The sequence below is a fragment of the Phodopus roborovskii genome, unplaced genomic scaffold (genome assembly GCF_943737965.1).
Source record: "Phodopus roborovskii unplaced genomic scaffold, PHOROB, whole genome shotgun sequence".
Taxonomy (NCBI): domain Eukaryota; kingdom Metazoa; phylum Chordata; class Mammalia; order Rodentia; family Cricetidae; genus Phodopus; species Phodopus roborovskii.
The window spans coordinates 34,855,174-34,869,960 of record NW_026126517.1 but is presented as its reverse complement, the minus strand read 5'-3'; the positions used below and the strand labels follow the sequence as shown (position 1 = coordinate 34,869,960).

The 14,787-nt window shown below is 51.0% G+C and overlaps 1 protein-coding gene across 4 annotated transcripts; it reads left to right on the top strand.

The window, feature by feature from the left end:
* The first annotated feature begins 1,743 nt into the window (after positions 1–1,743).
* Positions 1,744–8,655, top strand: Islr2 (immunoglobulin superfamily containing leucine rich repeat 2). Of its 4 annotated transcripts, none has more exons than XM_051197595.1 (3): positions 1,744–1,902; positions 4,774–4,859; positions 6,167–8,655. In XM_051197595.1, exon 3 carries the CDS (start codon positions 6,175–6,177, stop codon positions 8,410–8,412), a length of 2,238 nt encoding a protein of 745 aa, XP_051053552.1. In that variant the 5' UTR covers positions 1,744–1,902; positions 4,774–4,859; positions 6,167–6,174; the 3' UTR covers positions 8,413–8,655. The 4 variants fall into 4 exon arrangements, with proteins under 4 accessions (XP_051053552.1, XP_051053554.1, XP_051053553.1 ...); XM_051197597.1 differs by having other exon boundaries at positions 4,774–4,898; XM_051197596.1 differs by lacking the exon at positions 1,744–1,902 and adding an exon at positions 4,053–4,209.
* The last annotated feature ends 6,132 nt before the right edge of the window (positions 8,656–14,787 follow it).

Genomic DNA, 14,787 nt, shown 5'->3' with positions numbered 1-14,787 from the left:
AAAAGGTACTAAGCACAAAGTGCCACAGATTGAGTACTTGACAGTGTCTTGGCTCTTTTAACCCTCACGAGATACCTGCCCTCTTATCCACGTTCTTTCTAAAGGTTTATTTTTATTTTGACTAAGGGTGGGTATTTGCATGTATATTCCTGAATACCACAGCAGTGTCTGGTGCCTGGGAAGGCCAAAAAGGGTGTTGAACCCACTGGAACTAGGGTTACAGGTTATTGTGAGCTGTCATATAGGTGCTGGGATTCCAACCCAAGTCCTTTGCAAGAATGGCCAGTGCTGTTAGCCACTGAGCCATCTCTCTAGCATCTGTCTGTCATTTATATCTTAGAGACACAGAGAGATTAAACCAGGCTCCCATAGCTGGTGTGTGATGGGGTCCGGTGCTAGGATGAGAAGTGATGGTGTTGAAACAGGGCCTGGCTTCCCTGGGAGTGTCCTTTCTGGTAGAAATTACGGAAAGAAAGCAGAAATGCTTGTTGGAATCTCTGTCTCTCTGTCTGTCTGTCTGTCTCTCTCTCTCTCTCTCTCTCTCTCTGTGTGTGTGTGTGTGTGTGTACTTGTTAACTTGCAAACTCTGTAAAATGTGAGGCACTGTGTTCCAGAGCGGCTTTACTGGAGGGCAGCTGTGGGGATGGTCTCTGAAGCAGGCTGGTGTGCCAGGGATGTTTGAATGTTTGATGCCCTGGCTATCTTGTTCTTGGAAGCTCTTCCCACACACCTCGGCAAGTCCATTAAATCACCCACAAGCCACATTAAAACACAAGGTTGCATAACTGAGCAGTTGCTGCAGAATTGTGTACACATTACCTGTCCTAAACGTTTAATCAAATAGCTATTACTTAAGTTTTCTTCTCCCATTTCCATCCCCAGATAAGGCCAACAAGTTTCCTTTGTCAGCTCAGAAACTATTCTAGAGCCTCTTGCAAAGTAATGAGAGACAGGGACAAGACTGCAAGAGAAGCATTCTGGAAGTTTTCTTCCTAATGCAACTACACTCACTGATTGACTCACACCAACCAGGAGAATGATGAACTGTTGGATTCTGGGCACTGGGAACCCAGTAGGTCAGGAACTGACCAAATCTGTGTTAAAGTAAGGAGGGCCGGTTGTGTTTCCATGGAGCTCAGGCTGGGGCACTGAGAGAAAACTTCAGGGTTTTGGCTAAGTGCTCCCCACTACAGCATTGCCCAACAGCATGGCAAAGCCCCAGGCAGAGCCTTCCTTGATGCACAAGCCGGTACCAACCCTTCAGGCAAGCAAGGGTTCTGCTTCCTGCAAGCAATATCCAGCAGGGGGCGCGCGGGGACCAGAGTTGGACCCCAGATCATGGCAGACCTAGCACTGGGAGCAAGTCCGTGGAGCCTTCGGTTTCAGCGCTCCCACTGTCTGGACCATATGAGCACTAGAGCTGAAGTAAATGGTCAATCCACAAAGCAATCCAGGGCCGTCAGTCTCGGCCTCTGCATCCATATAGGGTCGGGACTGGAGCTTGATAAAAAGTTTTTGACTGAATTGGGCAGATTCGGAATCTGGAGGTCTCTGCTTTCGAGCTTGGCAACTTTGTGTCGTTCCTTTCTTTCACTTCTACCGCACTTACCTGATTAAATGTCTGTTCCTTTAAAGATCAAAAACGTAGACAGGGGTGGGAGGTGGGAGTTGTTTCTAGGCCCGGGCTCTCCTCCCCTAGGCCACTGTATCATTATTAACATTATAAGCATTAGACGGTAATTCTGGGCGGCGCCAGGGCTCTGCGCGCTGTCTTCTAGCCGAGCTCAGTGGTTGAACCAGGAATTGCAGCTCCCACCTCAGACCCTGCCGATGCTGCTAGAGGCGACTCCCCGCTCCAGCCTTGTCGGGACCGGCACTAGGTTCTTCAGGGTTGAAGACTGGGTAAGGGGTATCTTCTCCCCGGTGTAAAACTGGGCAACAGAAACCTTTTTGTATGAGAGTGGGTGGGAAGCCTGCGGGGTCCACCGGATCAGTATCCCAGCCAGCGTGATTGCCACGCCCTTAAGCTATCCTGAGGGTGCTGGGACCGCCCTTTCTACAGCGAGTCCCCTGGTTTTCCAGCCTCTTCGGGAAAGCAAGCCAGAGTTCCCAGAGCTTACACGGACTTTGACTGTGCACGTCCTTGCAATCCAAGGAAGTCCTAAGGGAGAGCTCATGAGCCCCTTTTCTCTTCCAGCTCTTGGCCCCTTGCACCTTCCAAGTTATCTCTGCCAGCGTGAGTCCCCTCCAAACTCAAAAAGAGCTGAATAGAAGTGAAATCGGGTGAGTGGATGTCCACTAGCCTAGGAGCGTCCACGTCAGGCCAAGAAAGCTCCCAGGACTCTCCATCCCAGAGCACAGTCTTAGTCCCTCCGCTGCCACACAGTGGTACAAGGTGCAAGGCACCTCCCCCCCCCCCAAGGTTGCTAGGACAAGTACAATACAAAAGGACATCCCCTTTGCTTTTCAGACAAAGAAGTCGTTGCCATGCCGGCTGTTTCAAACCTCTGTGGCCTTGGCTCAGGTTAAAGCCTTGCTCAGGACTGTCTGATGTGCAAAGTCCCAGACAAGGGGGAGTCAGAATGCTAATCTCTCTCTCTCCCTCTCTCTGACCTTTCAAAGACATCTTCCCTGGACTGCCTAATCACCCCTTTTCCGGGATCGTCTGGGGGGTCTCCAGGCCTGAGCAGGTGTGATGAAGTTCTAGATCCAGAACTTGGCTGAGCTTGTGCTACTTCCAGCAGCCAGGAGCCAGGAGTAGCGGGGAGGGGGACCAAAGTGTGCACATACCAGTATGTTCATATTTAATTTACAAAGGGGCCTCAGAAGCCCAGCACGGTGGTCCCTTTAGATGCATCTCCCTGGATCTCCTTCCATCACCCCTCCTCAGCTCATTAAAATGCTTAGCACTCAAATCGGGGTATTGATCTCCACAGAGGCCCCAAACACATTGCCATCGACCCAAGTCAGAAGGCTGCCTCTTGTGAGGGCTGGGGCGACCAAGAGCACCCCAGGATTACAGTATTTACAAATAGCAGGAGGTGGGGATTCTATACATCTCTCATGAACCTATACCCCCTTACCAGTTTTGACTAACAGCTCTGTCTCCTGGGGTGCTATAGGCACTGGAGTGAGATGGTGAATTTTAGCCAAATGCCTAGACACCCTTCAAATCCTCTTGCTTGTCGCTAAAAAGAAATGCCCAGGGTTTGCCAAAGAGAACATTGAGTCTGAGTCTGCTGAGGCCAGCTGTTACACGAGGGTGTGAGATGGCAGGGCGGTGGTTGCTGCCTAGGCTTTAATAGAATGTGTGTGTGTGTGTGTGTGTGTGTGTGTATGTGTGTGTGTGTGTGTGTATGTGTGTGTGTGTGTGTGTGTGTGCGCGCGATCATGCAGGGGTTGGTGGTATGCTTGCTAGAGATGCTGAAAGGATACTGGGTAGTAGGGTGTAGGAAATGCTCCCCAGTCTTAAGTCCCTAGCCCACAATACTCAAGAGGAGCAGACCTTTTAGCAACCATCCTGGTCCCTGTCACCACTGTCAGCGACAACCTCAGCCGGCTGCAAGCAAGGGCAGAGTGTACTTGGGTGAGTGCAACCCAGTGTTCTAGGGAGCTCAGCCGATACCTACCCCCCACGGTGAGCACTTGTTAGCAGTGAAGTGCAGCACTGATTTTGCCACAAAGACCTGGCAGTGGGGTCTCTGTTAAAGAGACTGGACAGGGTCTTCGATGGGCTTGGAAGGTGGGAGTCTCTTCCCTGCGCACCCTGCAGGATTGCGCCTTCTCATCTAGCGAGGTCGTCTGGCGGGGATTGAAGGTGGAGGGGAAACAGGGTTTGTATCTGCCCAGATCCAGGCAAAAATGACAGGGAGGGTGAGGCGCTCTGCTAACACTATCAATTATGCATCGTGTTGAACGTGGCTTGGGGGAGGGGGGGCGGCTAGCAGCCGGTTGTAGGAAAAGGGTCCGAGCGATCCAGGCAGCGCTGTTCACTGGTCCCGCTGGAGGTTCTTTCTGTGCCACTGCTTGTTTGGGGAAGGAAAAAAAAAAAAAAAGTGTTTAAAGGCAAAGACACACCCCTCCAGTTCTATGCCTTTCTTTCTCCCAAATTCCTCAAAGATGGTTTGTCTCACGTGTTGCGGGGCGTAGAACTGCTCGCTTTCAATTAGCAGCGCTGCTCCCGGGCGCTGGCGGGATGGGCGAGTGAGGGTGAGTGAGCTCGTTTATTTGTGTGCGTGCAAAAGAGGACGGTGAGTGTTCAAATGAAGGTGTGCTTGTGAACCTGTAAGTGAAGATAGGGAGAACTCAGAGCATTGACACGATTATTACATGTTTGATGGGTAATTCTAACCTGTGAAGGTTGGTGGAGGGGCTGTGTGTGAGAGTGTGTTGGGGAGGGGTTCGGAGGCGTAACGAGAAACAGTGACAATACTAATAAGTGTGTAAATGTTGGGGAAAATAGGTTATAGTGGTGCGGTGGGTTGGGAAGGGCTAAGCCTGGGGCTGTGCGCATTTGGATCCCCTAGAGATGGACGGGACTCAGCCAGGGGTGGGTGGGGATCTCTATGGCTTTGACAAATGTGAGCGCGGCACGAGGTGGGAGACTGTGCGCATTTCCGCCGGCCGAGCCCGGGGTGGGGGTGGTGCAACGACTCTCCAACCTGCAAGCATCGAGAAGTGGGGCGAACTGATAAGAAAGGAAAAATTGAAGCAGGACTTCAGAGGCAGGGAGAGTTCTTACACATACCTGCCTCTTTTTCCCGACTTCCACAGCAACAGATGCCAGAAGATCCCTTGGACTGTCATCTGAGTCTAGAGAGGGGCTAGAAGGCAGCACAGTGCAAGTCTGAGAGCAGCAGGTAAGTGGTCGAGTGACCCCCACAACCTCAACCCACAGGGTAGGTCCAACCTAGAGCACCCACCAGGGTTGGGTGGCTGTCAGGAAGGAACAGGGAAGGGAGTTGCCTACCTTAGGAGCAAACGCAAGGCTGGGACCTACTAATCTCAAAGACAGGACATGCTGGGCTTCTTTCTCCCAAGGCTGACTGGAATCTCAAGTTGGGGGAGGGGGTCTGTGTTAGACTATTTGTGTGACTAGAGATAGAAGGTGCACTCAGGCCTCTTGGGGTTGTGGAGAAAGGTATAGAACCTTGAGCTTTCTCCAGATTTACTAGCTAGAGGCTTGTCTCCCTAAAACCTTGTGGGCAGAGGGGGTCTACCTGGGCTCTGTGGAGTACAAAGAGGAATCTTTAGTGACTGTCCCCACAACATACTCTGTCTAGGCATGGGGGAGGATTTCTTTCCCAGATGGAAGAATAATTAAGCAGTTGTGGCTCTCCCTGAGGGGAGCTGCAGCTCAGAGCAGGGAGGCTAGAAGAATAAGTGGGTGGAGACTGCCCCAGATCACACAACACACTCCACAAGTTCTCCATATTGCATATTGGCTTGGGTTTGAGTCTCAGAGGAGGGCAGTGTAGCACCAATGTCCCTGTGTGTGGGCTGGTTCATGTGAGGACTTGTGTCCTTGTATCTGTCAGTTCTCACTGTGAACAGAAAAGTGTTTTGCTTCCTGCTGGAGAACACTGTGGCAAATGCTACACTGAGTTGAGAGAACAATGAGCTCTCCCTGGTATATTGTGTAGATGTCCAGGTGCCTATGTTTTTGTGTCTCTGTAATTCATTGTGAACCTTCTGATAGAGTCTCAGGGTCTTGTGGTTGGTGGCTGCAGGGAGATGCCTAAGCTTCTGTTTGCACTGTCTTTGCCTGTAAGGAAATGTGTGCGAGTGCTGTGCATGGGACAAAGGATTCCAGAGAAGACATCAGTCATGAACGAAAATCTTTGTGCATCTCCATTTCACCGGGTTAAATGAAGATATAGAAAGAAGGGTCAGTGTGGGGCTCACTGGAGACCACAAGCATCGAACACTTTGGAGGGGACAGCACCAGCTGAGGGAATAGATTGGTGGGTGGGAATATGCTCCATGCCCTCTGGAGAGGCAAGATAAGAGTTCTGAAAGCAAGCTTATTAAATCTGTAGGCATTTACTGAGCTCCATTCGTACCTAAGGTTTCTGGAGTCTATACAGATTTAGGAGGAGAGTTTGTTAAGGGAGGGAAGAAAACTGTGGTATAAGTGACCCCTCTTCACCTTGACTTCCCATTGCAGGAGTCGTGATGGGGCCCTTTGGAGCCCTGTGTTTGGCCTGGGCTTTGCTAGGAGTGGCCAGAGCCTGTCCTGAGCCTTGTGCTTGTATAGATAAGTACGCCCACCAGTTTGCAGACTGTGCCTACAAGGAGCTGCGCGAGGTCCCGGAAGGACTGCCAGCCAACGTGACCACGCTTAGTCTGTCTGCCAACAAGATCACGGTGCTAAGGCGAGGGGCCTTCGTCAACGTCACGCAGGTCACTTCGCTGTGGCTGGCTCACAGTGAGGTGCGCACTGTAGAGTCAGGGGCATTGGCAGTGCTGAGTCAGCTCAAGAACCTCGACCTAAGCCATAACCTCATATCCAACTTTCCTTGGAGCGACCTTCGTAACCTGAGTGCGCTGCAGCTGCTGAAAATGAACCACAACCGCCTGGGATCGCTGCCCCGGGATGCACTCGGCGCGCTGCCGGACCTGCGCTCCCTGCGCATCAACAACAATCGGCTGCGTACCCTGGAGCCGGGCACGTTCGATGCACTGAGCGCGCTGTCTCACCTGCAACTCTACCACAACCCATTCCACTGCAGCTGTGGTCTGCTTTGGCTGCAGGCCTGGGCGGCGAGCACCCGGGTGTCCTTACCCGAGCCTGATTCTATTGCGTGCGCCTCGCCTCCTGAGCTGCAGGGCGTGCCAGTGCACCGTCTGCCCGCCCTGCCCTGCGCACCGCCTAACGTGCGTCTGAGTGCAGAGCCGCCGCCTGAGGCGCCTGGCACCCCTCTGCGAGCAGGCTTGGCTTTCATGTTACACTGCCTCGCCGAAGGCCACCCCACACCCCGCCTGCAATGGCAACTTCAGATCCCGGGTGGCACTGTAGTCTTAGAACCACCGGTTCTCAGCAAGGAAGAAGATGGAGGAGAAAAAGCAGAGGACGGGGAAGGTGACGGAGATGAGGACCTGCCTACACAGACTGAGGCACCAACCCCAACTCCAGCACCTGCTTGGCCAGCGCCTCCAGCCACTCCGCGCTTTTTGGCCCTAGCAAACGGCTCTTTGTTGGTGCCCCTCTTAAGTGCCAAAGAGGCAGGCATCTACACATGCCGTGCACATAATGAGCTGGGTACCAACTCAACGTCAGTACGGGTGACTGTGGCTGCGGCGGGGCCGCCAAAACACGCCCCTGGAACAGGAGGAGAACCTGATGCTCAGGACCCGACCTCTGAGCGCAAGACCACTGTTAAGGGCCGTAGCAACAGTGTCCTGCCCTACAAGCCTGAGGGCAAAACCAAAGGTCAAGGTCTGGCCCGGGTCAGCGTCCTCGGGGAAATCGAGGCAGAGCTGGAGGATACAGATGAAGGGGAGCAGGTGGAAGGTCAGATCCCTACGGATCCGGTGGGCGAGAAGCACTGTGGCCATGGGGACCCCTCTCGGTATGTGTCTAACCACGCATTCAATCAGAGCTCAGAGCTCAAGTCGCACGTTTTTGAGCTGGGTGTCATCGCGCTGGATGTAGCAGAGCGTGAAGCTCGGGTGCAGCTGACGCCTCTTGCTGCGCGCTGGGGCCCCGGACCAGATGGTGCTACCGGAGCGCGGAGGCCTGGAAGGCGGCCCCTGCGCCTGCTCTACCTGTGCCCTGCGGGTGGTGGCGCGGCGGTTCAGTGGTCGCGCGTAGAGGAGGGGGTCAATGCCTACTGGTTTCGCGGCCTGCGACCTGGCACTAACTACTCTGTGTGCCTGGCACTGGCGGGCGAAGAGTGCCATGTGCAAGTGGTGTTTTCCACCAAAAAAGAACTGCCATCCCTGCTGGTTATCGTGACAGTGAGCGTGTTTCTCCTGGTGCTGGCCACCGTGCCCCTGCTGGGTGCCGCCTGCTGCCATCTACTGGCCAAACACCCGGGCAAACCCTATCGTTTAATCCTGCGACCTCAGGCCCCCGACCCTATGGAGAAACGCATCGCAGCCGACTTCGACCCGCGTGCTTCCTACCTTGAGTCTGAGAAAAGCTACCCTGCCCGAGGCGAGGCAGGAGGTGAGGAGCTGGAGGAGACCCCGGAGGAGGGCCTTGATGAAGATGTGGAGCAGGGGGACCCAAGCGGGGACCTGCAGAGAGAGGAAAGCCTAGCCGGTTGCTCGTTGGTGGAGTCTCAGTCCAAGGCTAACCAAGAGGAGTTCGAGGCTGGCTCTGAGTACAGTGACCGGCTTCCTCTGGGAGCAGAGGCGGTCAACATCGCCCAGGAGATAAATGGCAACTACAGGCAGACTGCGGGCTGAGCTCCCTGCACGCCTGGCCTGCCCAGCTTTACCTTGGGCACCTCGTAGCCTAGGGATGGCAGGACTTTCTCACCCTCACGGGACCCCACCCCACCCCCACGTATTCCGTTACTCTTCCCCCTTGCCCTCTCCAGGCATCACTACTAGGGATTTCTAGGAGTGGGCTGAATTCAGTGGTTCGCAGTCAGTCACCGTCATTCTCTTGGCGGGCTTGAATCCCCATCCCCCACCCAAAGCACAGAGGCTGACGCCTGCCTCCTCTAAGACACCACCCACGGACTGCGAGAAACCATCTATGCCTTCCATTCCACCGCGACGATCAGCAAAATCCACCGCGCACCCCACCCGGTGGGAACGATAGGGAACCTGGAAGCATGCGCCAGTCGCAGGCCACATCTGGTGACAATAATGGGGTTGGTTCCGAGGTTTGCCCGGGTTCCCCAGGACAGTTCCCCAACGTGGAGCGCTGTGGCTCTCACCTTGACCCCATTCCCCATTTCAAGGTTGCATGTGCCAGAAGCCCGCTAATTTTTAGTCTCAAAGTCCCTTCCCTGCACATGATCCAAATCCCCAGTTCTCTCCATCCTTACCCCATCCCCGCCCCATTTCTGTCCAGTTGGAGCCAAGCTGGGGTCCTGGGACGCCTTTCAACTCAGCGCACTGATTTTCTTATTTTCGTTGTTTTCAAAGACAGCGACATTTCTGGGTCTGGTGCTAACACAACCTTCCCAAAGTCTGGGAAACTGGCTGTGAGTGTGTCAGGTGTGAGAGTCAGAATCCGTTTTCTTCTGTCTCTCTCCTAATCTTAAGCGCTGCGGGACCGCGCACCTCTTTTCCTAGCAGGGTGCGGGCTGGGTCCCCGGCCAGTTTCGTTGTCAATGTCTTGCAGGTGCCAGAGGCTGGTGCGGCCACGGTGGTTCTTGCAACTCCATGGGGTCCAGACCCCAGCAGAAACGTGCTGGGGGCGCAGGTAGCTAACTGTGACTCCGGTGCACGTGTCCCGAAGGGGCCTGACAGGGGCCAGAGCACGTCAGGAGCGGGTGCTAAGTGTGGGAGGGAGCCCCTGGGGCCCCTCCTTCCAGAAAAGAAGTGCCCAGCGTGTAGTCCTCGCCTAGCGTGGGCTGTAGAAGTCTGTGTCCTGTAAACCGTGAAGGTATAGTGTAGAGGGGCGGGCGGGCGGGCGGGAAGGTGGGCGAGGAAGGTGGGAGGGAGAGGGCGGGAGTGGCGCGGGACTGGGATCAGTTTTTAGTTCTTCTAGGAAAAAGCGTAGGGGGGTGGTGGTCAGGCGTCTGGACCTGCGCTCTGGCTCTGGACAAAGTGCAGCACAAGCGTGAGTGGCCCCGGGAGGAGTTGACTCCGGAGCCCACGTCCTTTTCTAAACACTTCTGTATGTAAACTATCAATAAAGTAATCGGTTTGAACAGGACTCGGTGACTTCTTTTTGTGTGTTGGGGGAGGGGAGGTCGGGGTCCAGTGGAAGTTAGGCGACAACAAAGGAAGGAGGCCAGGGATTGAAGAAGGAAGCCACAGATGTCCTTCGGGTTTCCGTTTGTCTGTTTGTGTGTGCCCGAGGGTCAAGTGATTTTTGCCAGGTGTTTGCTTTTGGCCCATGCTCTGGGGGCTTCCAATTTCTGGGTGGAAAAGTGAAACCACATGTGGGGGGAGGAGGCTGTCAGAGAACGGGGAGGGCTCTCAAAGAGTTCCAGCTGGTGTCTATCTGTGAGTGCTGGAGTAAGCACGCTGTGCTGCTCTCTTTGGGTTGAGACTGTTCATGAACTGGGCTCTCTCTCTCTCTCTCTCTCTCTCTCTCTCTCTCTCTCTCTCTCTCTCTCTCTCTCTCTCTCTCTCTCTCTGTGTGTGTGTGTGTGTGTGTGTGTACGCGCGCGCGCGCGCATTTTCTGTTTCTAAGTACCAGCCTTTGAATTCTCTGGGAAGATGGGGGATGGGCAAGGAAAAAATTGGGGTGAGGAATTCATAGAGATAGGATTGCTGTGGTTTGCAGAGAGGAGTCATACCATACATTTCAGAGCAGGCAGATGATCACAGAAAAGGGGGAAAGTCTCAACCAATGATGGTGCCGCTCGGGCAGCTCCTGGGGGTTGCTGAGGTGTGCCACAGAATCGGGTGTGAAAGCACACCACCTTCTTTGTTGTATGAATGGAGAGATAAGGGGCAATCAAGACTGGATGCCATGCTCTTGCTCAGCCGAAGTGCTGGGTTTGGGTTTCCTGTGGATTCAGCTGTGCCTGCAAAAGGCAGAATGTGGCTGGGAAGGGAGATAGATGGAAGATGAGAGAAGAGACCTGCATCCTTCCTATCCTTCTTGCTTCCACAGGTACTGCTCATCTACTTAGACCAGTGTAGGATGCAGAACAGGCCCAGGTCAGACAGCCAGCTTTTCATTCTAGCCTCAGGCTCCACTCTAACTTCCTACTGAATCCATGCCCTGAAACTCACTCATTTCCAGGTATGCCATCTTCCAAGACTAGTCCCATGTCTAGGTAAGGACAAGGACTGACCTAATTCCCAGGACTGGTTCAATGATCCACACACAGTATTTCACCTGGATACAGGTGTAGCTGGGCCAGTGACTGCTTATGGTTTTGGTCTCTCCATGTCCTCTGGTCAAGGGTCTGCACTGAGAAAAAGGCCACTTCCTCTTCCTCTTTATCCCAAGGATTGGGTGTTCTCTTAAGACACCCAAAAAGCCTGAGTGCTCAGTGGAAAAAGAACAGGGGAGCTCAGAGTTCAATCCTTTGTCTGGATCCAAGCTTCCAATCAGATAAACAAGCAGTACTCAGCTAGACTTGGTACTCCTTAGGCAAAAGACCTGCAGGGAACCAGATAAGTAGGTAAGGAGGCCAGGGGCCAGGATGCTGGGGCTTTCCGCTGGCTCTGTTTTCTGCTCAAACATTTGCACATGCACAGAACAGTCCTTAGTTTCTGCCTCACCTCTAAAAAATCATGTCAATTTTGTTCTATCATTCACATTCCCAACTTCCCCTTTGTTCTCTCACAGGTTGTTCTAATTCAGTTACCCACTTGAGGTTGAATTTATGGATCCTCCTGTCCTTATCCAGAGCTGAGGAACTCACTATTTACCCACCATCATTACACATGAGCCGATTTTGGAGCAGCTCTTAAAGTGTCTTTCCCTGCAGCCACCCATCTTACTTGACTTTGCCCCTGTGAGGATCCATGGGGGTGGTGGATATATAGTCCTCACCTCTATCCCCCATTCCAGCTCATGAAACCCACCCTCTTTGAGCACCTCTGGGTGCTTGGGGTGCTGTGGTAGCTTTGGTTTCCCCAGGGTGTGTGGTTATAAAATGTATAAAGATATTACATGAGGATGGAGTCTAATGAGTTCGAAGGCTCTCTCTCTCTCTCTCTCTCTCTCTCTCTCTCTCTCTCTCTCTGTGTGTGTGTGTGTGTGTGTATACTTTTGTACTGAGGACCTGGAAAATGGTCAGAAAATGCAATATGACAGCAGTGGCCTCAGAACTCAGAACATTATGTCAGGAGCAGTAATTCTTTGCACTATAGAAACCAGACGCCCAGGATGTGGCCTTGAATTCAATCAGAAACCTGTCTGCAGAAGGTGATTTGAAAGGAGGGCCCCACAAGTGTTTCCTGAGGATCAGCTAGAATGAGAGCCGTCCTGAGGACCATTAATATGAAAGAACAAAGGGAGGCAGGATATCTGTAATACAAAGGGAGCTGGCATGGGGACCTCTGCTCCAGATCTGGGTCCAGGATGTAACCCTCCATCTGTGGCATCCAGAACTGAATTTATTTCTTCACTAACAGGGGAGGCCAAAAATGTGGAGGCTGTTACTTCCTGACAGTGATGAGAAATTTAATTTCCCTCTTTAGTTTTCACTCAGAGCAATGGTTTTTGGTAGTTAAAGTGTGTGTGTCAGGGAGGAGGGAATCTTGCTACACTCTCACTCCAGGGTTCTTAACAAGAGAGCCCAGGTATGGCACCCTTCAGAGGAAAAGAACAGAGACGTGACTTGCCGTCGTGGGGCGGGGAATGCCATGCCAGCATGAGCAGCACTGAGCAAGGAAACTAGGAGGTCCTGTGCCAGGAATTAAGTGCATAGTGGGGGACAGCTATACCCAGGTGTCAGGACATAAAGGCTCCATGTAGGGACAAGAAATTGCCACATTTGACCTAATGGATGCCTTTCTCTTATATATATGCAACATAAAGATATTGACAAACCAAGCTGGAAAGCTGGTTTGCAGGAAACAGGGCCATTCCATTTGTAACACGTCAATTAATTGATTGCGTTTGAAACACCTGTACATCTAGTGACACAATTTTTCCTTAGGGTTCAACAGGAATAGTGTCACACTGGAAATGAAAAGCTCTACTGTGCCTGGCTGGGAGAACAGATTGCACTATGAAATGTGCTGCAGTATTAACATTTAGTTCAAAATATGACCAGCATTCTTAAGAAGACTTGGCATTTTTAAGACCATTCAAAAACCCCATGCTAAGTAGAGAAGAAATGGAATGAATTGGGTTAAGTCAGTTGGGAAGGTTTTATGTCACCCATCAGGAAATTATAAGCAGTTTGAGGATGAGATGCTTTCCAAACTATGCTTAGTGGGTGTTCTTTGTTTGGGCGTGTGAATGTAAGATTAATAACTAAATTTCAGTCCATATGGAGCAAGGAGAATAGAAATGTTTATTTTTTTATCAGCTGTTTATGGCTTGAATTTACTCCCTTGTGTATGGAGTAATTTGCTTTTGGCAAACCTAGATGTGTTTTCTCCTAGAGCACTTTATTGAACTAGTCCTCAAATTGAGTCTAAAAGCCATTCAAAATACTCAACCATTTGAGAGAAAAACTGTCAGCATCACAGAAATGAAAGAAGAACTGACCAGTGTTGAAATGGAGAAGGATAAGGATTGCAGTTAATTACCAGATGTATTTTAATTACAGTGATTCACTAAGTATTTAGACTGGATATTCTAGCAATCACTATCTACTATTAGCACAAATAATAACAATGTCATTAGTAGCTGAAGCTGGTTCATTGTTTACCATATCCCCACATCCCAGGCCCACATTCTGCTCTATAATAACTGTTTTTATTAATCCTTATGGCAGTCCTGTGAGTGACAGTACTATTATTATTCCAGTAGGCATGCAAAGAAACCAGAGAACAGAGAGGGTTAGTAATTTGTTGAGGGTCACACAGCTGGTGATTTTCAGAGTTGAGGTTTGTCTGGTCCTCTGATCCATCAAACTGAACACCTCCTTTTTCTCCTATTAATTGGATTTTTACAAAAGATACTATGCTCTATATGTTGTTAAATTTAGTGGTAATTATGGAGTTAACCTAGGGAAAGAGTTTATCTTGCAACTTGATGATATGACTCTATTGCTGAAGACAAGATATGCTTTGGTTGTGGCACATAGGGAAACAAAGTTGGAATTGATCTGGAAATTTCTTCCCTATTGACTGCCACAAAACCTAAAGGTAGTATTCCAGGCCTACACGGGAGAAAAGTCACCAGTGGACTTAGTAGTGGATCCTGAACACTACAATACCAACCCACTAGGCAAAATGTGCCCACAAATACAATAGTGACATGACTGTTATGGGGTAACCAGCTATTTTCTAATTGGATTTGAGTCCTGCTCCATAGATTGGAATTTGTGACTGATACCTCAAACCAGGTCTAACTCCCACGGCTGTGGAGGTCATACTATTGTTATTTTTGCTAAACAGACCCATTGTCAAACTAATATTTATGTATGAACCCATAAATTAGTACTCCTCTTAACCTTGATCATAGAAATTGAAATGACCAGTGGTCAATATAGACTCATAACTGGTCAAAGTGTAGAGGAAAAGGTGAGTATGCAGCCCTAAATGAGACATCTGTTTCAAATTCCAGGGCTCAGGGAACATTCCAGAAGCGGGGACAGAAAGAATGTTAAGAGCCAAAGGATGGGGAGAAATGTTGAAAAATGCTGTCTTTTGGACATGAAATGGCTGCTGCACTTATGGACTCAACAGCTATGCTGACTTGCACAAGCTCTGGTTAAAATCAAGCCAGTCGATAATTCCAGAATGGGTGGGGGAATGATTCATGAGGCTGCATCCCTAGCTGAGAACTTATCAGCATTTGATGGATGCTGAGGGAGGGGGAGTCATTTGGGAGGGGTCACCCCATGTTTATGGGGGAGGGGTCCCATGTTTATTCATGGGACTCTAACTGGATTCTGTGTGTGATGGTGAGGATGAGAAAGAGAAGATGCTGAGGGAAGTCCAGGGAAATAGAGTGGGATAGTTTATGTAGATATCATCAAAGAACGAACACAAAATATTCTTTAAAAAGATAAACATGCAGTT